The following is a 24,088-nucleotide window of genomic DNA, read 5'->3' on the forward strand; positions in this document are numbered from 1 at the left end:
CGTTCAAAACAAAAACAGAAGACAAACGACTACGCGAATTTACACTATTCAGGTACTAAAACGCGATGCTACAACTCTCAAATACTGTAATACACCCGAAATTTATGAATTAAACAATGCAACTACCAAAAACACGCAAAGAAATTAAGAATTAAACTATATAACAAATGAGTGAGCTAGGAGTATGCAGCTGCTTATCCAACGGCGGCAGGGAGCACACTAACTGTGACCAACCGACACTGGCCGTTCAAAACAAAAACAGAAGACAAACGACTACGCGAATTTACACTATTCAGGTACTAAAACGCGATGCTACAACTCTCAAATACTATAATACGCCAGAAATTTATGAATTAAACAATGCAAGTACCAAAAACACGCAAAGAAATTAAGAATTAAACTATATAACAAATGAGTGAGCTAGGAGTATGCAGCTGCTTATCCAACGGCGGCAGGGAGCACACTGACTGTGACCAACCGACACTGGCCGTTCAAAACAAAAACAGAAGACAAACGACTACGCGAATTTACACTATTCAGGTACTAAAACGCGATGCTACAACTCTCAAATACTATAATACGCCCGAAATTTATGAATTAAACAATGCAACTACGAAAAACACGCAAAGAAATTAAGAATTAAACTATGTAACAAATGAGTGAGCTAGGTGTATACGACTTGCTGCTGCAGCTGCTTATCCAACGGCAGCAGATTCTCTTTCCACTATGGAGTCGAAGATCATGATCCTGCAGTCCAGTTTCTGTACTGGTTCTAAATAAATTTTCGCTTGCTGTATTTAACACCCGCTACCATAATAATTTCAAACAGTGTGGCCCAGCCAACGTTGCGAAAATTTTAACTATACTTACAGATGCTATTTTTGCCTTCTTCAATCTATCATAGGGTCAGTATTTTCGTGCACTTTCCTACATTTCCCGGCACGCAAACTGACTGTCCCCGATGTCGGATTCTAGCCGTTTTTCTTTTATTCTGTTAATATTTCGTGCTAGTACACAGGGCATAACTAAATTGCCTTACAGACGTTGAGGGCTTGTAGTGAGGACCAAGACGACTAAGTTCGGCATAGCAACACAAGTCCGGATTCGTGCCGTTTTCTCGCTACACGCAAAATACCACAACACAAGTTCAACTCTCCAGCATTTTCGGTGTTACTGACTAGGTTATAACGTACGTCATTCACCGATCACCTAATGTCCCATGCCCACTACAAGTTTCTTTAAATGTCATTCAGTTGAGCTCTTGATCAGAAAGATTTATGCCTGCTGTTGTGCTTGTGGTATTTGATCATACTGTATTGTTCTGTGGTAGTAATCGTTTACTTCAGTATAGAATGCAAGTTGTACTTACATTTCATTTTTAGTGTGTTGCTACTGACCATAGTGAACTACACGTACACCGACATGATGTTACTGAACGGCAAAGCTCCGTGCAAGGGTAGGCCTGTTCGTCAGCCGTGCATGGAGCGTTTTATACACAGCCAAATACCTTCGCAGTCCCTCTTTGCTACGGTGCACAAGTGTGCCTTAGAGAGGGTAAACTCATCACCATCAGAGCCGACTGTAGTGCTCGACGCCGACGCTGCGCATCCTATCCTGAAAGACTGTATTCCACGCAGTGGAAGAGGACGGCGTGTACCAGAAACGTAGCAGGTGGATTGAATTTGGATCACCAAACTGTTTGACCTGTTAAGCATGAGTAGTAAATACACCCCCAAAAGGCACAGACAATGTAACCACGCGATTTTACGTCACTTCTGCTGGTGATTCTTTCACCATTCTGTGGACGAGCACGACTTATCACGGGGTATCCTTTTCACGGCTGAAGTCAAGTTTACTAGGGAAGATTCTCTCAATTTCCACAACGGCCACGTGTGAGAAGCCCACCTGATGAACACCCTCATGGGTTTCAGGAACTATAAGGCGTGAACAAGTGGACAGGGTTCCTGGATGGACGTGTGACTGGGCTATACCTTCTTCCGACATATCTCAAGGATACCGTGCGTTTGCAATTCATTGATGGCATACTGCATTATCTATTGGGAGGTGTCCCATTGCATGTACATCAAAACATGTGGTTCCAGCACGATAGCGCAACACATCATTTTTCTCGTACTGTCCAAGATCATCTGGGCCATCGATCGTGCCAGCAGTGGATAGGTCGTGGTGGCCCGACTGCTTGGTCTGCACCTTCTCCCGACTCGAACCGGTTACACTGCTACCTGTGGAGTCAGATGAAATCCTTGATTTACGAGGCCCCTGTGGCATCCGAGGAAAACCTATTGGCACGAGTCACGAATACCGTGAATCCCGGAGGACCAGGGATTGGTGATCGTTTGCACCGGAACATGGTATAGATGTACCGTATCGGTGTTGACGGCGATGATAGTCACATCGAACCCTACTTGACACTGGATCCAAACCACAAGCAGCAATAGACAGGGAGCAGTGTGTCTAGTGATATTTTATATATCTGGAAAATAGTACCTTTCTGGATGTGAGTTTCTATGCTAAACTTTGTTCCCTCTACAAGTCCTCAAAGTCAGCAAAGGGAATTTAGTTACATCCTGTAATTACAGCCATGCCTTATTAAACTGATGGTTCAGTCATGTTCATATCTGTCACTTTGATTCTATATAATCAATTATCTGTTTTAGCAAATACCTCCTTGATTAGTAAGTTAAATGCTACTACTTCCTGTTAACCTTGCGGTATCTATCATTAGGGACTCGAACGGATAGCAGGTCCCCTTGCAGTAATTCGAGAACTAAGCAGTTGTCGTGTTCCGCAGGTGACCTACAACATGGGCGCTCACGCGCTCACGTGGACAGTGGTGAACGAGATCGTGCCGACCTCGATCCGAGGTCTCGCCAACTCAGCAGTGGCGGTGTTGACGGCAGTTGTCACTTTCGCCATCATGAAGCTCTTCCAGATCGTCTCGTCGGCTCTCGGCACCTTCGTCCCTTTCTGGTTCTTCGGAGCATGCGCCTTTGCAGAATTCATATTCACGTTCTTCTTGATTCCAGAAACGAAGGGCCGAACGCTCGAGGACATAAGTGCCGAGATGAGGGGAAAGGCAGCCGGAGGGACAGAGACGGATGGGAAGACATCAGTTCTAGGACGAAATCCTTGAAAATCCAATGTTTAAATCTTTCCACCAATACTGAGTCTACTCTCTACATGCGATGTTAATTCTTTTGTCGAAGCAACTTAGACGTACTTCTCCTCTGTGGGAAGAGGATATACATCTCAACGCGATTAGTGCTGTTACGAATGAGCAGAGATAATTAATCAATTACATATGGCGTCTTGAATGCTAATAACAGGAAACTTATTTTATAGCGTATACATCTACCCACAAGATCTGAATTGACTGTGAACTGAATTAAAATCTGTTCGTCTACTTCTTCCTAGTTTTCCTAGCGTTTATCCCGTATAATCCGATGTTCCCGTTTTTCAGAATTTGAAAAATTGTATTTTATTTTATTATTTAACTTTGTGGCCTGTCGTCACAGTCGTCGAAGGCGACCTAAGAGAGGGAAGTCGCGTGCGCCATCTGATTGCGAATTGTGTGAACTTTATTCTGTGTATTATCCTACTTTAGAAGTTCCTGTATTTTGTCCTCTGAGGCGGATTTTGGGATGATCATGGGAAACCGCCTAGAAGCAACACCCGGGTTGGTCATTGTACCAGCCTACGGCCTTCAATGCATCACGCGGATTCTGCCTGGTTCTAGTTCATGTCTCTGTCACACAAGCTAATTCGCTGCACCTTGCGCTAGACGAACAGGTCTCAAATATACTTAACGTGTTAAAAAAAAAATATAGGTATGTATATGTTTTGTATTAAACTTAAGCCTTTTCACATTCAGATGTTAGAAAATCTGTATTTAGCCATTTTGTATGTTTCAAAGTGAATAATTTAACGTAACTATGGCTATATTTTTTCTGTGTATAAATCTGTACTTTCTTTCTCTACAAATAAAACCACTAATGTACAATTTTTCATGTAAAGCTTTTATTTTGCGATAAATGGCGTGCAGGTCAGACATGCGCTGTAAATTATCACGTTAGTGCATAAGTTCGTGGTGTTTTTGTCTAGCGTGTTGGTATTCCGGTTGCTACGGAGATCGAAAGTGGAGCGGTAGAAAATGAAGTACGAAGTGGACAAATCGAATATTTCCGACATTCTTTTGTTTGAATTGAATACAGGGGTGACAGCAGTAGAGGCAGCCAGAAACATCTCCGGCATATATGGAGATAATTTCATTGGACATAGCACAGCAAGAAACTGGTATCTCATTTTAAGGAGGATCGTATTGAATCTCCGTGTTCAGGAAGACTTACGCGGTTTGATGAAGACCGTATAAACGCATTAATCGACGATGATCCATGTCCGTGTACTCGAGAACTGGCAAATGTGATGAACTATGATCGTTCCACTATCGTGCGACATTTGCATGGAATGGACAAGGTTCAAAAATCGGGTGTATGCGTACCGCGTGCTCTAAGCCAATCACGAAACTCAGCTAGTGGCTGTATGTGCCTCTCTGACCGCTCGTCATCAACTGGCTCGTGAACAACACCGATCATTCTTATCCTGTATCGTTACTGGTGACGAGAGATGGTGTGTCTGTGCAAACATAAGAAAAAGAAAGGAATGGTAGGGTCCAAATGAAGCAGCAACTTCCCGTACAAAGAGCGCGTGCGTCAACAAAGGAGAATGGTATACTTCCGGTAGCGTACTACGATTTACTTTCCCGAGGCTTAGTTATCACTGCTGACATTTATTGTCAACAACTGATTCGTCTTGCTGACGCAGTCCAAGAACAACGACCAGGAAGACCACGTGAAGTGATGCCACTCCACGGTAACGCCCGACGTTGTTCTGCTACACTGGCAAAAACATTATGCAGTAATTGGGTTGGGAAGTCATTCCGTACCCACCACATTTACCTGATCTTGTGCCCTCAGATTTTCATCTTTTCCGCTCCCTATCGAACAACTTCCAAGGAACTTCGTTTCTGGCTGAAAATTCGCTTCGTACTTGGTTCGACGAGTTTTTCGCCTCATACTCACGTGATTTCTACAGTCGTGGAATCTAAAAGATATCCCATCATTGCCAGAATGTTGTAAACAGTGATGGAGAATACATTATTGATCACTAAAGTCTCTGTTACGTATATCTCTTGTATTTATTGAAAACGCTACGAACTTATGCACCAACCAAGATATAATATTATCGCTCGGAAACACACAAATGTCTGTTGTTTCTGGGTTTACAGCCAAGTAAGAAGGGATCAGATGTTCAGAGAAGGAAGAGGAATCGGCAGGTCACTGACAAGTGTTGCAGTGCGATTTTTAGAATTACGATGAGAACGCTGATTCCCATTAAATAAGGCACAAGGGGGAGATTTGAAAATGTGTATCAAGTGACAGTGAAGTCTGAATGCTACGATTCATCTGATACATACAATCATACTAATACTGTAGTGCTAGAGGGGATATTATGCTGCATAAATATATATTTCACTAACAATTTGTAAGCAGTGAGTTCACATGTACTTATAAAAAGTATTTCAGTTTGTGGCTTTACGGGCTTTGAGTAAAGTTAACTAGTTACGGTGTCTTTTTAGAAGATATATTGGAAATTGGTTAATGTGATAGTGTTGAACGCTGTGACATTCGTGTCATTTACACCACGATCAATGAAACTTATTTGATGCCTCTGCCCTTATGACATGATCTTTAATGTGTTAATGTACTGTAGACATTCCTAACGTTTCATGAACTATTTAAAAATTTGAAATCTTACAATAAGCGATAGTGCGCAAAGAGGAATACTCCTATGCGTATTTATCTACCGAGATACTGAATTAAACGTAGTGAAAATTCAAAAACAAGAATATATCGGTGTAACATCTGTTAATACTTGAAATCCATATTCCTGCAAAAAAAAAAGCATCTGAGGGACAAAGATGTCACCACAGACGACTTGCCAGGAAGTGGACGTTTCTCATTTAAACGTTTGGTAACGTAAAAGAAACTAAATGAGTACTATTGGATCGTTGTCATATGACGATCAGTAACATGCTTTTACTGCACATGAGATTTTGTGCCATTATCCTGGATAAAGATTGCAAAATCTTAACAATATTTCCTACAATAGTAACGTAAAATATTTGTTATTGCAGATACATCCATGGGATATGGCAGGTCCATTTTCATTCTCATTACAAGCCGAGTGTGTGTCAGCACAGGATTTCTATTCCATACACAATTCATTTTCACAGAAATCGCCAGAGTGTACAAGAACACCCGTTTGTAGGCTATGTGCGGCAACAAAGAAAATTGCCTCTGAAAGGGATCTCTTAGATCTCTTCCATAGTAGTTAATCTTCTCTTTTGTTTTCTCTCTCCCTCTTGCTACATGTTTTTGATAGTAGTTGACCTCATGGAACGAAAAGAGTTTTGTTTCTTTATTTTCAGTTCTGCATCAAGAGTATCGCATTATTTTCTTTACTCCGAACATCTGTATGCATCTGAATACGTGATAAATTGAATCGAACGTAGTTCCTTGTGGGTGATGGTATTCGCGTTCTGTTAACTCAGGTTTTTTCATCTTGGAGATACTGGCATGTGCACAGAGAGGTTAACTGTGGCGGCAGGAGCGGTTCCTTTGCCAAAATACGAGGGGCGTTCAGAAAGTAAGCTCCGATCGGTCGCGAAATGGAAACGACTATGAAAATCCGATAAAGCTTTGCACAGATGAGTTGGGTAGTGTCTCTAGTATAACCCCAGTTAGCATCACGTCGCTCTTCTCATTTCTGAGCTCGCAGTGAGTGCGTAAAGATGTCTAGAAAATAGTGTCTGCCGCCAAGTACGAGGGCCTGGTGAGAAATTTCGCCTGAAGCTATGCAGCTAACATTACATAACTGTCGTGCTGTTTCGTCTTCACGACAATTCTCAGCCGCATTCTGCAGGGGCAATGAAGATGCTCCTGCATCGTTTTCAAATGGAAATGTTAGATTACCCACAATACAGTCCGCAATTGTCTCCCCCTGAGTTTCATCTCTGGTCACATGAACCGCTGTCTTTGAAGACAACATTTTGACACAGACAACGAGGTGTAGGCCAGCCTGGAGAATTGGCGGAAAGCACTGGCGGCTGCCTTCTATGATGAGGCTATTGAAAAGTTGGTACAACGCTATGACAAAAGTCTAAGTCAGAACGGCGACTACGTAGAGAAGTAGCTGAAAGGTGTAGCTAATTGTTACAAGTAAAACATTTCTGATATTCACTGTGGTTTCAATTTGGCAATCAATCGGAGCTTACTTTCTGAACAGGCCTCGTAGTTTCGCTAGATGGCGAGGGAGCGGAGAGCCTCTTTGGAGTACTGTTCCCCTTCTTGCCACAGCTTAACACGGGCAAGGTAACGTACACGGTTATGTACGACACTCTTCGTCTGGACTTCGGGTAAGGGAGACGTGGTTGCAATTTACTCTGGAACCTGTATGACGAAAGTATTATAATGGTGCTTAGGTGAGAAAGTATCCTTACTAACACTTTTTTTCAGCACTAGAATATAACTAGAAGGTTTAGTTGTTGAAATGAGTATGATATTGCTTTTATGAGAGTTCCTGCGGTTTTCACAGAAATTCTTTGCGTTCAGGCAAGGTGCACATGTGCTTTTTATCACAAAAAGGAATCGCGTTTCGTTTGATTGCTTCTCAAAGTAAATTCATTGCTATAATGTAGGAATAATATCAAGGAGAGATATGTGCTTAACACGGAACAGAAATCCACTATATTTTATGAGAGTACTTAAAAAGATAACCCTTTTTGTCGACCCCATATCCACATGGGCAGTATATGACGATTGAGCTTAAGACTTTAATAAGTGTCTGAATTATTTAATTTGTGTATATACTATTCTTACTTAATTTAAAGTTGAATGTTTAGTCTTTCCTTGTGCTTCACACATGTCCAGTCACTTTCGTATTAGTCAGTGCGTAGGTCCTTGTCATGTTGCTTAATAAATAGAAGTCAGTTTTCTGATTCCTTCTAATACCGTAAATTTTGTGTGCTTTTGTTATTCTCGAATTAACTTTTTGCTGGAATTAAGGACGTCTCCTGAGAACACAGCTCTGCTTCTGTGTCATTCGAAGTGTTTACATGATCCTGAAATATAGAAGAGAAATCTACTGCGTCTGGTATGTTGTATGCATGCAAGAATGAATGCTGTCCGTTTTAGCATACCTGTGATATGTGCTGCCCCGTATACATCCTCAAACTTATGATCACATACCTATAAGAAAATGCTGTCTTCTCTATAACAGCAAAACTAAGTTTCTTAAACGCTGGGACCAGTTTCATTTAGTAATTTTTGTGTAGCTTGTGTTTAATGAAGTCTCTTCCTGCATTATTCTATAAATCGCATGGATATGAGCGTTTGGCGTCATTGGCCGAGGGGCCCCTTACGAGGCAAGTACAGCCGCCTTGGTGTTGGTCTTATTACATTCGACGCCACATTGGGCGACCTGCGCGCCGGATGGGGATGAAATGATGATGAAGATAACACGACATCCAGTCCCTGAGCGGAGAAAATCTCCGACCCAGCCGGGAATCGAACCCGGGCCCCTTAGGACGACAATCCGTCACGCTGACCTAATGAAAAATAAATAGACTTGGGAGGGATATGTACGTAGCCTGGGAAATAAATAATAGACAGTTCGACATATAAGAAAAGACAGGGACGATGACGCAATTGAAGATGGGCAGAGGAAATTGGAAAATATGCAACAGCCACATGGATATGTATGGCAAAAGACCTTAGTGCATGGAACGATCAACTGGAACAGTGGTTGACAAGTAGGTGCTACTTCTGCTGCTGTTGCTGCTGCTGATGGTTTTTGCTATAATGGCTGAGTAAAGAAGAACTATTTCACCATCTAGCACATATGAAGTAAGTTTCATTAATATACCAGTGGTTTTCAAACTTTTTGGATCCAGAACTCTCTTGACTTAAACATCCATGGCTCCTTTCCCAAGTGACATCTGACTCGAAGTGTGGGATAAACAATCCATCGAGAAGAATGAGTAAGAGTAATTATTTCTTTAATAAATGTTAGATGAGAAATTTTAATCAACTTTCATTGTCACTACATCTTATTCTTGGAACTAAATCAGTGGAAAGAATAAGCCCGTTTCCTTATCATCAGTTCATCTAATGTCGGCACTAAACTGGAAATTGCTACTCGCATCTCTTTCTTCACATTCTTTAGCGATCTATGTTCGTATCGGTGACTGTCAATGCTGAAAACCATATCTCTGAAATAGGAGGTTGCGAAAGGTGCTAAATCTTTCGTATACTCCTGCTTCACCAAGCTTCGAAACTCAGGTAGTGGTGAGAAAACGAGTTTCTGTTTCAACGTTGAGTCTAAAAAATATCAATAAATTGCTCTTGTTCTTCAGTGGTAAGCGCAGATGGATTTTCTGTACTCAAATTATCTTTGATCCAGTTATGTTATTAACTTCTTTTACGAAGTACTGCAGAAAGTAATAGCAGAGTTCAGTTAGATGATCCACAAACACAGACTCAATTCTTCACTCAACTGAAAGTGAGTTCTTTATCGTTATTTCATCCTCCCCTCACCCGATATGTGAGGGACAGCAGGGGTCGAGGGGTGGGAGGCGGGGGCAGCTGTCAGCGATACACTAAACGCGCTCGTCAGCCAAGTGACAAGTCAACACTAACTGAGACGAAAATAAACACTAACAAAAGGTGAGATATTTACAATGAAGGTGAACATAAAATGAATAATATTAAAAGGTAGAAACGAAACACAGTAAGAGTATATTTAAAACATGATGAAAAATACCGATGTTAAAAAAGCACTTCACTCTTACTAAAACTGGAAGGACTTGCCCTGGGATAGGTCTTCTGTTGCTCAAGGGGAAAAGGTTGGTTGCTGAAGAGGGTAGAGGAGTGGTGGTTTAAGGATGGAGGACTGGTGCACAGTGTCGATGGGGTAGGATTGTCTATTGGGATATAAGAGGGTAGGAGTAGATTGAGTATCAGTAAGGCTAAATTTTGATGGGGAAAAGGGATAGGGAGAGACCAGAGAAAAATAGGTACAGGAAATAGGAAAAGGTGTGGAGAGAGAGCTGTGATGAGGTGGAATGTGTTGGACGGATTTGAAGTTGGTAGGGTGGGTAAATGTAAGGATGGAGGTCATAATGTGGGAGGGAGAGATGATCGAAATTTCTTTGGAAGAGTATGTGGAGTGTGTGTAGGTGTACACTTGGCGGGAAGTGTTGTTAGAGGCGCATCACCATACGAGAATTGGAAAGTAGATGGGAAACTGTAGGACTGTTGGAATCGAGTTTGCAGTTGGTGTAGGTTGTTCGGAATTGCTCAATGTGAGTGAACAGAGGCGGGAATCTGATGAATCGGTAAGGGATCCAGGAAAGCATGGCAGAGCACATGACATTGCATGAGCTGGAGCGACTTATAAAATTTAGGTGGGCTGGATATTGACGGAACATTTGTGTAGCAAGGGATGGGAGACATCAAGGTTTCGTAGCTGTGGAGGACAGTACAATCCTTAAGTTCGACCAGATAATAGCTTTAATAGTTTTAATCTACTGTAGACATTGTGTTGGTTGATTAGTTGGTAAGATTTCCACGTTGGTTGCCACTTAATGGTTAGTCCAAGGTATTTTAGTATGTTGCTTAATTGGAGAAGACGGTTGTAAATGATAAAGTAGAAATCATGGAGATGGAAGGTACGAGTGGTTTGTCCTATAACTATGGCCTGGGTTTAGGAATAATTGATCTTGGGAAGACAACGGAAGCGCCAGGAAATAAACTGGTGGGATTGTCAGAATTGTTGGGATTTCTGGAGTGTAGGATAGAGGACAAGGGAAGTGTTGCCATCAGCATACTGAGGAAGCTGGACTGGTGGAGGTGGTTTGGGCATATTGCAGTGTAAAACAAAGGAGAGGAGAGAGGACTGAGTCTTGGGTCATGCCTACACTGGGATTAAGATATGGGAATTTGCGTTGCTAACAGTGGCAAAGGATGGGCGATTAGAATGGAAGGATGCAATAAGACGGGATAATTAATTGAAAGTGTGTAAGTCTGAAGTTTAAAAAGGAAACTGGAATGCTATACACTGTTGCAGGCATTATCTAGGTCGAAGGAGATAAAAATACCGGATTTATAGGTATTGAACTGGTAGAATAGGAGAGGGGTGAGGTGCAAGAGCTGATCATCAGAGGAGAAGGTGCGGTGGAAACTACACTCATTAATGAGAAGTAGGCGATGTTGGTTCAGTTGTTGATGGATGCTTCAGGAGAGGATAGATTCGAAGACCTTCATACATGATGAAGGAAGCAGATGCGGTGGCAGGACTAGGCATCAGCAGTGTGTTTGTGAAGTTTGAGGAAAACTAGGATTTTGTAGGCTTTGTATTTTTTGGAACAGAAACGTGTGGAGAGGATAGTGGTTTAAGGGGTGGCAAGGGTGACTAGAAAAGAGACAGGGCATAGATGTCAATAGGCAATGAAGTCATAACCAGGGGGTGTGTTGCGTTTTCTATGAGGTTCTTTTCTTACATCATATGCTGTGATTGGGATCTTTAATTCTGTTTGTTTTATGTTACCGAATTACTAAAAGCAGAGAGCTAGGTATGGGACAGTTGTATTTGTGCATTCATGGATGGTATAAAACATGGAGTAATCGAAGTGTTTGTCGTTGAGGGTTGAGAAGATATCAGGCAAATAAGATGCAAATTGGTCCGCTTTGTTAAGTTGTCAGGTAAGGCATGGTTGATGTGGAGGAGTGGGTAGTGAAGGATGGAATGGATGCCAGTGAGTCATTGTGATCCTTTTCAGTACTTAGAAAGAGTAATGGGGAGTGTAACATTGATTCTGGTGAATGAATGGCGTCAGTCACGTCATTTTTTATCATTGAGCAAATACCGATGTGTCTCTGTATTTGCCACTGTCGCGTGATTGTATCCTGTATCACAAGGCTTTAGGACTCGGAGCAGTATGAGCGTCAGGATCTTGAGAAGGTGTGTGGCTTGTGAGAGGAGACTGGTATGTTGAGGATATATTCCCTTGGTAGAGATGTGGATAGGTATATTGTCCAACAAGGTCTGCTGCAGGAAGACATTGGCGTGGTCTATACCGTCAGGTTGCTGGAAGGTTAGGGGATTGCTTCCAATCAGGATACCTATGCAACCCCAGTAGCCATTCTTGTTGTTGTGGGAGTAGCCATGGATAATTTTTGGTTACAGATTGGGATGAATTGCATGGTTGCAAGGACATGGTGGGCAGGATGGCTTGGTGGTCACTTCCAATTGGGTTGATGATTTCTGCAGTGAAGTGTCCATGGAGGCTGAGAGATGCTAGGACGACATCTGTGGTGGTGTTACTTTCAGGACAAGCGTGCTGCAGAATGGGAACAGTACCTTGGAGGAGGTCTGTAAAAGGGCACTGCCACTGGAGTTCTATGGGGAATCTACTATTGATGTTGAGATCAACAGAAATAATATAGTTGGAAAAGGTATGGGCTATGTGGATGAATGAATATAGGGAATAGGATTATTAGGTCACATGTAGATAGTAGCACAGGTAACAGAGTTCTGAAGAAAAGCATAAGCTGTTTTGTATAATTATTGAGTAACACTTGTGGCCAAATTGGGATGTCCTTGTGGTCGCCGATTGCAACTCTAGCTCTGGCCAGGGGAAGGGGACTATCTGTATGAGGGACCATATAGGGAGAGGTTCAGATGGCGAGATAGGATTGAAATGAAGAAATGTTTCATTCAGAATAAAGATATCGACGTTGCATTGGGACAGGGTATGCATTAAAAGGAACTTGTTGGTAGGTGGGGAGTGGACATTGTGATGTAGAGTGCAGCAGAACTGTTACACTCTGTTGAGAGTGTAGGGAGTACGATGTATGGATGATGGAATGGAGAAGTTTAAACGAAGGTAAAAAGGTAATGGACTTGGTTTGCAGAGTAGGTGGCTTGGGCATTGAGGTGGAAAACAGAGTGGGTGGCAAGGGAAATTTGCTTAAGGTATGCAGTCATTGGAGGGGATGGATATTTTGGAGGATGGCAATGAGGAATCTGAAATCTTTGACAGTGGGAAGTGTGTGGAGGTAGTTATTGGGAAGGACAGAATGATCAATAGGATGAACAGGGACAGTTAATTATGGCTTGACAGATTTGTGTTTGGCTTTGCGTTTACCAAAGTGTGTCAAGTGGTTACCATTGCAGGTGTTGCATGGAAGACAGGAAGCGAGGTTTGGACTTTATTTGAGAAAGTTGGAGGCTTTACAGTGAAGACAGTTGGGTGGATTGTTAGAATTAGGAGTGAGATCATTTTAAAGGAGGCATTTTTGGCAACTGCAGGACTGGGGGGGGGGCATTTGGAGAGTGTGATTTGATGACAGTGATTGTAAATCATGAACTCCTCCATGAGGAGATGATCGATGGTTAGGACAGACTGTGTAAAGACTTGCATAAGGAAGGTGAGACTTAGGTCATTGTAGATACAGCTGGCTATGCGGATTTCTAAGACAAGATTATAATTCATGGCAGAGACTACCGGCATGATCTCAGGGCCAACTTTCGTGAGGCTGGTTGGACAGTGAGGAGGCTGGGTTTGTTGCAAGGTGAGGCAGTATTTAAGGGCGGGAGGGAGGCATGAGGGACAAAGACAACATGTGGAAAATTAAGGAGGAGATCTGAGTGAAAGTTGGAATTCGTCGATTTGATAAGTACAGAATCCTTCGGGAGTTTGATTTGGATGATGGGAATGTGAAGGATGTACTTCCTGATTTGTGGGATGAGGGATTTGGCGTTTAGGAATTTGGGGTCATGGTGGGATAAAGTGAAGTTGTGGTAGAAGGTGCAGGGGAGGGATTAGTGTCTATGTGTTCGTTAGAATCAGGAAATGTTCATTGTGTCCGCAGCTCGTGGTCGTGCGGTAACGTTCTCGCTTCCCGCGCCCGGGTTCCCGGGTTCGATTACCGGCGGGGTCAGGGATTTTCTCTGCCTCGTGATGACTGGGTGTTGTGTGATGTACTTAGGTTAGTTAGGTTTAAGTAGTTCTAAGTTCTAGGGTACTGATGACCACAGATGTTAAGTCCCATAGGGCTCAGAGCCATTTGAACCATTTTTTGAAATGTTTATTGGTGACAATGCTGCTAGTGAGGTCTGTATTAGGGCGCTTCTGAGGTCATTTTGGAGATAATGGGTTGGAGGGGGGACGGATGTTTGGAGAAGGTAGGATATGACGTGGTGCAGGTCCTTTCATATGACTTGATTAGGTTCGGCTGTTTGTTAACTGTATTGTGGTTTCTGGTGTTGCCACGGTAGCTCAGCGAGTTCTTATTTTTGCTGGTGTTGCAAGGGAAGTGGTCGGTGTAGGATAATTTGGATGTGAGGAATAGGCAAAGGATGTGGCAGAAGACATGGAAATGGCCTTGAAAAGTGTAGAGTAAGTGAAGGAATAGCCTGTGATGGGAACGAGACAACGAGAACAGGAAGGTGGAGCGGGGGAGGGGGTGGTATGAATGATGGAGGTGGTTGGAGTGTCCATTGTGGGACAAGAAGATAGGGAACTGATAGCATATGGTACTCAGTGGCGGCGGTGTGTCGCCGAGATGACAACAGAGACTACAGAGATCATGTGGTGAGGACGACAGCCAATGAGTGAGCCGATGACGAAGATGGAGGTGACTGTCCACCGTGGCTGTGGCGGAGGCAGTGAGACGACTGCGGCGGAAAGACGACTGTAGTAGTGACGCCGATAGGACGGCGGTGAGATTTAGGCGGCAATAGTGATGATGATCTACTAAATGAAGTGTCGCCGAATACACAAAGAAGAAGTGTCGAAGACACTTGTAAGCTCAAACGCGAACAGGTACTGATGCGAAGCGTAGGGGAATGCCTCTATCAGTCTACACAGGGCAGTAAGGCAGGTGAGCAGAAATGATTGGTGTAGCATCAGCGAGTACCTTAGCCAGTTTATTTCAATGCTGCCGATTGATGTTTTTATAAAATCGTGTGAAGAGCAGGGAGGACGTAATACATAAGAGCAGCTATGGACTAAAGTTATTTCAGCTGTTTGTCCTTTTTTTTCACATTTCTCCATCATTTCTCGATGTTTCACTCTCTCTATTCTGTCCAAGTGGCTCCGATCTGCAAACGTAATGTATATCCTTAACACTCAACTTTTTCTTCCACAGTGCTAGACTGCCCTCCACCACGCAACCTTAATAACAACGCTTACTTGGCAGCCCGCTACATATCACTACTAGCACACGCGTTGTCCATTTACTCAGAATGCTAGTAACCCAAATAATTGGTTTTATGAAACAACCGCGACGCCTCTACTGTAACATAGTTTGAAAACCCCTAGTTTGTACTAAAGATTAAAAGTGGATCCTACACTGGTCACTGTTTTACTTCACTAGTACTAGCATCCATTCTGAATACTCATTCTCTACGTACATTTAGTGCTGGCACGATCTGTATCCAATTAGTTAGGTTAAAAGCTAGTTGCTTGTCACATCACTAATGCACTAATATTTATTATTTCGATGTGAAACGATAAAATGCTTTATATAATTACGGGAAACGCCATCGGTGACATTTATACCTTTAAATGATGTATTATGTGGTTAGCAAGAGGAGTATTAGTTTTATCTGTAAAAAAATTTCTCATCACAGCCAAATTCCGAATGGGTAAAAGTCTAATTTTGGAAGAGGTGTATACCTGTTTGTGAATACATTACCTATAACTTCATCTACATCTACATCTGCAGCTACATAACCACCTTACAGTGCATGGTGGATGGTAGCTTGTACCACTGCTACTCATACCCTTTCCTATGCCACTCGCAAATGGAGCGTGAGGAAAATGATTCTCTCTATGCCTCAATTCAAGCCCTAACTTCTTTTATTTTGTCTTCGAGGTCCGTATGTAAAATTACGTTGGTGGCAGTAGAATCGTTCTGCAACCAAACGCTGGTTCCCTAAATTTTATCAGTACTGTTTCCCGAAAAGCCGTCTTCTCTCCTGGGATTACCATTTGAGTTCACAATGCATATCCGTAATACTCGCATGTTAGTCGAATCTAGTGGTAAAAATCTAGCAGCACACCTCTGAACTGCTTCGATGTCTTCCTTTAATCCGACCTGATGGGAATCCCAAGCACTCAATCATTACTCAAGAGTGGGTTTCTTTGTAGATATACACTATCCTAAAATTCTCCCAATAAACTGAAGCCGGTTCTTCGCCTTCCCTACTACGGACCTTACGTACTCGTACACTTTATAACGTTACTTGCATATATTTTATTGACGTGACTGTATCAAGCTGTACACCAGAAATACCGTATTCGAACATTAAAGGATTGTTCTTCCCACTATCGCAGATTGCTATTCACCCTATCCGTCACATCGTTTACATTCCCTTAAAAGATGATGGTTTTGGTTTTGTGGGACGCTCAATTGTCTTAAAAGATGAAATATAGCGGGGATCTAGACGGAACAGGATTGTAATGTTTAACATTTTTTGTAAAATAAGGAAACTAAAGAAAATAGTTATTAAAGGTATAAAAAATCACCTTGCTGTATAACGTAACGTAAATTACTTGAAAATCACTTTAAATTGTATATTTCTTATTTAATTACATTTCTTCAAATAAGTGCTTGCGTATTTTGCGTTTTTCCTATCCACGAAATGACATTATGCAATAAACATTGAAATTATTAGGATATAATATTACAACCAAAACATAAAGTTTCTTTATATACAATTTAGACTATGTAATATGGGATCTTAAAAAAATCGTCGTTAAGAATAATAAAATAAACTGACGGAAAAAAATCTCAATACCAAGAATGAGTCGTGTGACAGAAACGAAAGTTGCTCGGTCTACTTCTACATCTGCATGATGGTGTCTGTTCTGATTTCGCACAGGTAGCGGTAGTAGTGCCACTTTGATGATACAAATCGGGTTTACTTCAAATACACGCTGTAACGGTATTCAGCGTTAGTTATCTTTGAGATTGGACGTGGTAAGATGACGATAGTCAAGAATGCCTTTAAGGCGACAAACACCATTATCAACACTAACTGAGTTTCAACGAGGTCTGTAATAGGGTTAAGAGAATCTGGATGTTCCGTCTGCGATTTTTCAGAGGCATCTGGCAGGTATTTAACCACTGTTCATGATCGCTGGCAGCGGTAGTCACGAGAATGTACGGTCTCACGAAAACCTGACTCCAAACGGACACGTAGAACTGCCTATAGCTCTGGGACAATGTACTGCATCTGCAGCAGAAAGCCGGCCGCGGTGGTCTAGCGGTTCTAGGCGCGCAGTCCGGAACCGCGCGACTGCTACGGTCGCAGGTTCGAACCCTGCCTCGGGCATGGATGTGTGTGATGTCCTTAGGTCAGTTAGGTTTAAGTAGTTCTAAGTTCTAGGGGACTGATGACCTCAGATGTTAAGTCCCATAGTGCTCAGAGCCATTTGAACCATTTGTAGCAGAAATTTGGGCAACAGTTGTCACCACAGTGACACAACGAACTGTTACAAATCAGTTAATTCAAGGACAGCTCCGAGACAGATTTCATGTAGTATGCATTCCTCTGACCCCAAACCACCGCCATTTGCTATTTTAGTGGTGTCAAGCGAGAGCTGAGAATATTCTGCTCAGTTCTGCAGACGTCTGGAGCAGCATCGTAAATGACTGAAAAAAAAAACAAATCTTCCTGCCTTTCTTGTAAGGTTTTTCTTAATATAATATCCCCACACAAATATAAAACCTCATTCGGTTCTCTCCAATTGCGCCTATCTTTCGGGGTTTCTTTTAAAAGCTTTTAACATACATTTTATATCCTCTTACAATGGTTCATAATTAGTTCAGTTAACACCATGAAGCTACCATTATCTGGCTCCGTTAACTGGTGGCTACTTACCCTAAATTGCAATTTCTTGTGGTTAGAAAGATAGTAACATCTAAAATTCTTTCTAACATCTCACTTAAAAGTTTCTTTCTTTCAGAAATAATTTCTGAAACGTGGTATGCATACCGCTACCTATTAGGCGTTGTTCACAACATCTCTGGGGTAAATAATTACAGAGGCCAACGGAAATTTTTTTTTAAACTTTTTTACTTTGATAACTGATCTTTATAGATTTTTATGAGCTGAATCCAAATCTATCCTTAGTTTTTCTGTATCACCCATAGTTTTCGAGCAATATGCTTTTTATTATCTGCTATACGGTAAACAGGGAAATTAATGAAACGCTTTTTTACCACATAAGCATGGTCTGTATTTACAGTAAGCTACTGAAAACAATAATATGTGTTAATAGAGGATTCACTTGTCAGCTGGAATTGGTCTCTACTTTCCTTCTCTTTTTTCTTTGATGCTTGTTGTGTAGCTTTTTTCTACAATGAGTCGCTTGCTGAACTTCTTGGTGAAGTGACCAACAGTAGTCTCCCATCATGTTGGCGTTCCAGCGGCCTTGGTAGCGTTTCTCCATCTATTTAATGTCCTGGTGAAAGCGCTCTCCTTGCTCCTCACTAACACTTCCCATATCGTCCAGAAAGTAACAAAGGTGACTGTTCAAAAAGTGAACTTCCAGGCTCATTAAACATCTTAAAGTTTTAAACCTTTAACATTGTAGCTATATCATAGGAGCAGCAAAGGTTTTTTCCTCCTTTTTGGACCATTTTCTCAGATCTTCAACACACACATAACATACCTTATGCAGCGCCCAAAATTTACCTTGACCACCAAGTTTAGATCAGAAGTATGATATATCAAGCTTTTTCACAAAGTCTGTAATGTTTCTTTGGTGTTTTTTAATCACAAATTCACAACAAATGTAACAAAAACTGCCAGCAGAGTTTTTACAACCACGATTACACGTTGTACTGAGCACATGTACGGGAAAGGGGAAAGTGAGATTAGGTTGATAGTAAACAAAACACCATCTGTTAACACAAAAAAAGAATCGACCTTTTTTACCAGCAAATGTTTTTCAGCAGTGCTACCAACGTCATCTACATTCATTACACCTCCTTTTTAAATTATTTTAACTATATCAAAGCTGTTAAAATTCTTTAAAAAATCGCTTAACTTAATAAATTTAACTGTAAAATGTGAAGAAATGGTGAGTGATACAGTTTTTAAGTACCATATTTGGATTTCCCACCCTAAAAAAACATAAGAATTAGGTATTTTCAGCAAAAAAGTATTTCCATCGTTGGTCTGTTATTTTTATGCGACAAACTACTTTCGTCGTCGTGAAGAGTAGAGTACAGCTCTTTCCAAGTTGTTTTCGTTTAGTAAAATCCTTCATATAGTTTAGCTAATCTAAATGTAATAAGCTTTTAGGTAGCAGCTAAATCGACAGCCAACGCGTAATGGAAATATTTTAGATGTGGTAGCCACGAACAGACCACACCTCATCGACGGTGTCAGTGTTTAGACAGGGATTATTGATCATGATGTTGTCATTAGGACTATGGTTACGAAAGTTAAAAAGTCGGTCAAGAAGGCTAGGAGAGTATTCTTACTAGAAAGAGCAGATAAGCAGTTGCTAGCATCCCACTTAGCAAATGAATCGACTTCATTTACTTCCGGTGCGATGGACGTGGAAGAACTATGGGCAAATTTTAAACACATTGTAAATCACGCATTGGACAAGTATGTGCCGAAAAAGTGGGTTACGGACGGAAGAGACCCACCGTGGTTTAACAGCGCTATTCGGAGAATGCTCAGAAAGCAAAGACAGTTGCACTCGCGATACAAGAGAGATCGGGAGAATTAGGACAGGCAAAAGTTAGTACAGATTCGTGCTGCTGTAAAAAGAGCGATGCGCGAATCATTTAACCACTACCGCGGTCATACCTTAGCAAAAGATCTTGCTGAAAACCAAAGGAAATTCTGGTCTTACGTAAAATCGGTAAGCGGTTCGAAGGCTTCCATCCAGTCACTCACTGATCAGTCTGGCCTGGCAACGGAAGACAGCAAAACGAAAGCTGAAATTTTAAATTTAGCATTTGAGAAATCTTTCAGGCAGGAGGATCGTTCAAACATACCGCCGTTTGAGTCTCGTACAGATTCCCGTATGGAGACATCCAAGGGGTTGTGAAGCAGCTGAATGGGTTGAAAATAAATAAATCGCCAGGTCCTATTGGGATTCCAATTCGGTTTTACAGAGAGTACTCTACTGCATTGGCTCCTTACTTAGCTTGAATTTATCGCGAATCTCTTGCCCAACGTAAAGTCCCGAGCGACTGGAAAATAGCGCAGGTGACGCCTGTATATAAGAAGAGTAGAAGGACGGATCCTCAAAATTACAGACCAATATCCTTAACATAGGTTTGTTGCAGGATTCTCGAACATATTCTCAGTTCGAATATAATGAATTTCCTTGAGACAGAGAAGTTGCTGTCCATGCATCAGCACGGCTTTAGAAAGAATCGCTCCTGCGAAACGCAACTCACCCTTTTTTCACATGATATCTTGCGAAACATGGATGAAGGGTATCAGACTTCCAGAAAGCGTTTGACTGGTGACCCACTGCAGACTCCTAAGGTACGAGCATATTGGATTGGTTCCCAAGTATGTGAGTGGCTCGAAGACTTCTTAAGTAATAGAACCCAGTACGTTGTCCTCAATGGTGAGTGTTCATCGGGGGTGAAGGTATCATCTGGAGTGCCCCAGGGAAGTGTGGTAGGTCCGCCGTTGTTTTCTATCTACATAAAAGATCTTTTGGATAGGGTGGATAGCAATGTGCAGCTGTTTGCTGATGATGGTGGTGTACTGGAAGGTGTCGTCGTTGAGTGAATTGTAACCTCCCCCTCACTTATCGACCTTAATGACAGTGAAAAATTAAACCGAGTGTACCTAATGGAAATTTGGGAAAAGCAATCGTCACCGAAGTTAATCTGTCGGTAAAGAGGGAGGAAAGGGTTACATCTAAATGAAAGGAAAAAAGCAAATGAAATTGGTGGAAATTAATTTTGAAAGGGGTAAAGTTAATAAAGAAAGTAAATGTGCGGCCGTTACGTTAACAATTAACTAGCGGTAATTAGATATTTGAGATTTGGGGGAAATTACGGTCGCCAGTCCTAAGGACAATTACTATAGTAAGTTAAAAGAAAGGTTATTACACATATAATTACCACTAGAAGCGTGGCAACTGGAGGTTGACACGTGTAGTGTAAAAGCTGAAAGTTTGTCAAAAGTACTAAATTTCGCTACACTCTGACTTAATTTAGCAAAAGAATTAACAAAACCGGAAAATCGAAAGTTACTTTAGTGACTGAAGTTAATAGTGAGCTTTCTTTCTGAAGCACATCGAAATTCAGTAAAATACGGTTAGTCTTGGACTACCTCAACAATCATTTCAAAAGCTACTTGAATCTACGCAATTTAGAAATAAGAGATTTAACTTTGAACTTGAATTAAATGATTCTGAACAATTAACACTAGTAAAATTTAGTACGTACCAAGCTGAGCTGCAGTCACAGGTAAGCTAAAATATGGTAACAAAACTAGCACTCTTAATTTGTGCTTGTGTAATCTAAGTATTGTAGCCAGCTATGAATACTTTAACTGAACTTTGAAATTAAAGCACTGAAATGGAATGATTGTACTTTAATGCTGGCGTCTGAATTTCAACGACACTCGGGTTCATTTCGGAAAAGGAAGGGACCCTGCTTGGTAATGCAATTGGGACAATGAGCAACAAAAGTTCATGCTAAGTTGCTGTAATTTTGTGATTTGAACATTTTAAAAGCTGAGGTCTGCCATACAGTTCTAAAACTTTACGTGCTGCCATTCTTCCTTGTTGGTTGATTGAAGGTTTGAAGCCATCGATCGAGGAGGTAGCGACAGTCACTCATTGTCGGCCGTCGCTGTTGCAGAAGCTGGATGTTGGCGCGCCTCTTTCTCGACACGGTCACCAGACGAAACGGGCTCTTGATGTGCGCCAGCTAATGCTTCCCGTCCGCGACACCATGTCAGAAACTATCATCGCAAGTCGAGCGCAATTACATGCTGCCAAACCCCGAAAGCGCGGCAACTCGCGGGAGCTTCACACAACACACCTGCTCCACTCGCTACTCCAGCCAGACTCCCTCTGCCCGCGCTCCACGCGGCAGAGTTAACACTACCAAAGATCCTACACACTTTGATTCTTCACACGACCCATCGATGTAATCGTTCGATAGCAGTTTTCTCTAGGCAAGACCCAGCGTAAAAATACAAATAATATTTACGAAACAAACCAATTATACATCGACATAAGTGCATAAATACACTCCTGGAAATGGAAAAAAGAACACATTGACACCGGTGTGTCAGACCCACCATACTTGCTCCGGACACTGCGAGAGGGCTGTACAAACAATGATCACACGCACGGCACAGCGGACACACCAGGAACCGCGGTGTTGGCCGTCGAATGGCGCTAGCTGCGCAGCATTTGTGCACCGCCGCCGTCAGTGTCAGCCAGTTTGCCGTGGCATACGGAGCTCCATCGCAGTCTTTAACACTGGTAGCATGCCGCGACAGCGTGGACGTGAACCGTATGTGCAGTTGACGGACTTTGAGCGAGGGCGTATAGTGGGCATGCGGGAGGCCGGGTGGACGTACCGCCGAATTACTCAACACGTGGGGCGTGAGGTCTCCACAGTACATCGATGTTGTCGCCAGTGGTCGGCGGAAGGTGCACGTGCCCGTCGACCTGGGACCGGACCGCAGCGACGCACGGATGCACGCCAAGACCGTAGGATCCTACGCAGTGCCGTAGGGGACCGCACCGCCACTTCCCAGCGAATCAGGGACACTGTTGCTCCTGGGGTATCGGCGAGGACCATTCGCAACCGTCTCCATGAAGCTGGGCTACGGTCCCGCACACCGTTAGGCCGTCTTCCGCTCACGTCCCAACATCGTGCAGCCCGCCTCCAGTGGTGTCGCGACAGGCGTGAATGGAGGGACGAATGGAGACGTGTCGTCTTCAGCGATGAGAGTCGCTTCTGCCTTGGTACCAATGATGGTCGTATGCGTGTTTGGCGCCGTGCAGGTGAGCGCCACAATCAGGACTGCATACGACCGAGGCACACAGGGCCAACACCCGGCATCATGGTGTGGGGAGCGATCTCCTACACTGGCCGTACACCACTGGTGATCGTCGAGGGGACACTGAATAGTGCACGGTACATCCAAACCGTCATCGAACCCATCGTTCTACCATTCCTAGACCGGCAAGGGAACTTGCTGTTCCAACAGGACAATGCACGTCCGCATGTATCCCGTGCCACCCAACGTGCTCTAGAAGGTGTAAGTCAACTACCCTGGCCAGCAAGATTTCCGGATCTGTCCCCCATTGAGCATGTTTGGGACTGGATGAAGCGTCGTCTCACGCGGTCTGCACGTCCAGCACGAACGCTGGTCCAACTGAGGCGCCAGGAGGAAATGGCATGGCAAGCCGTTCCACAGGACTACATCCAGCATCTCTACGATCGTCTCCATGGGAGAATAGCAGCCTGCATTGCTGCGAAAGGTGGATATACACTGTACTAGTGCCGACATTGTGCATGCTCTGTTGCCTGTGTGTATGTGCCTGTGGTTCTGTCAGTGTGATCATGTGATGTATCTGACCCCAAGAATGTGTCAATAAAGTTTCCCCTTCCTGGGACAATGAATTCACGGTGTTCTTATTTCAATTTCCAGGAGTGTATATATATACAAGCAGTAAAACAATTACAATATATAAAGAGACAGAAATGTCATATCTTGAGGTAACAAAACAAGGAAAAAAATAATAGTACAATAGATGGAAATAGGAGGATATGCATTTCCGGCGTTACAGGCTGTAGGAGGATACAAGATGACTTGGACAGGATTTGTGATTGGTGTAAAGAATGGCAGCTAACTCTAAATATGGATAAATGTAAATTAATGCAGATGAATAGGAAAAAGAATCCTGTAATGTTTGAATATTCCATTAGTAGTG

General features: G+C 42.6%; 1 protein-coding gene across 1 annotated transcript in view; it reads left to right on the top strand.

Moving 5' to 3' along the window:
- Positions 1 to 3,151, top strand: part of LOC126481937 (facilitated trehalose transporter Tret1-like) — a 65,165-nt gene extending 62,014 nt beyond the window's left edge. The window contains exon 4 of the mRNA XM_050105897.1: positions 2,810 to 3,151. Within this exon, the coding sequence (XP_049961854.1) occupies positions 2,810 to 3,151 (342 nt within the window). The remainder of the gene's footprint in view (positions 1 to 2,809) is intronic.
- Positions 3,152 to 24,088: the final 20,937 nt, after the last annotated feature.

This window comes from Schistocerca serialis, chromosome 5, assembly GCF_023864345.2.
Source record: "Schistocerca serialis cubense isolate TAMUIC-IGC-003099 chromosome 5, iqSchSeri2.2, whole genome shotgun sequence".
Classification (NCBI taxonomy): domain Eukaryota; kingdom Metazoa; phylum Arthropoda; class Insecta; order Orthoptera; family Acrididae; genus Schistocerca; species Schistocerca serialis.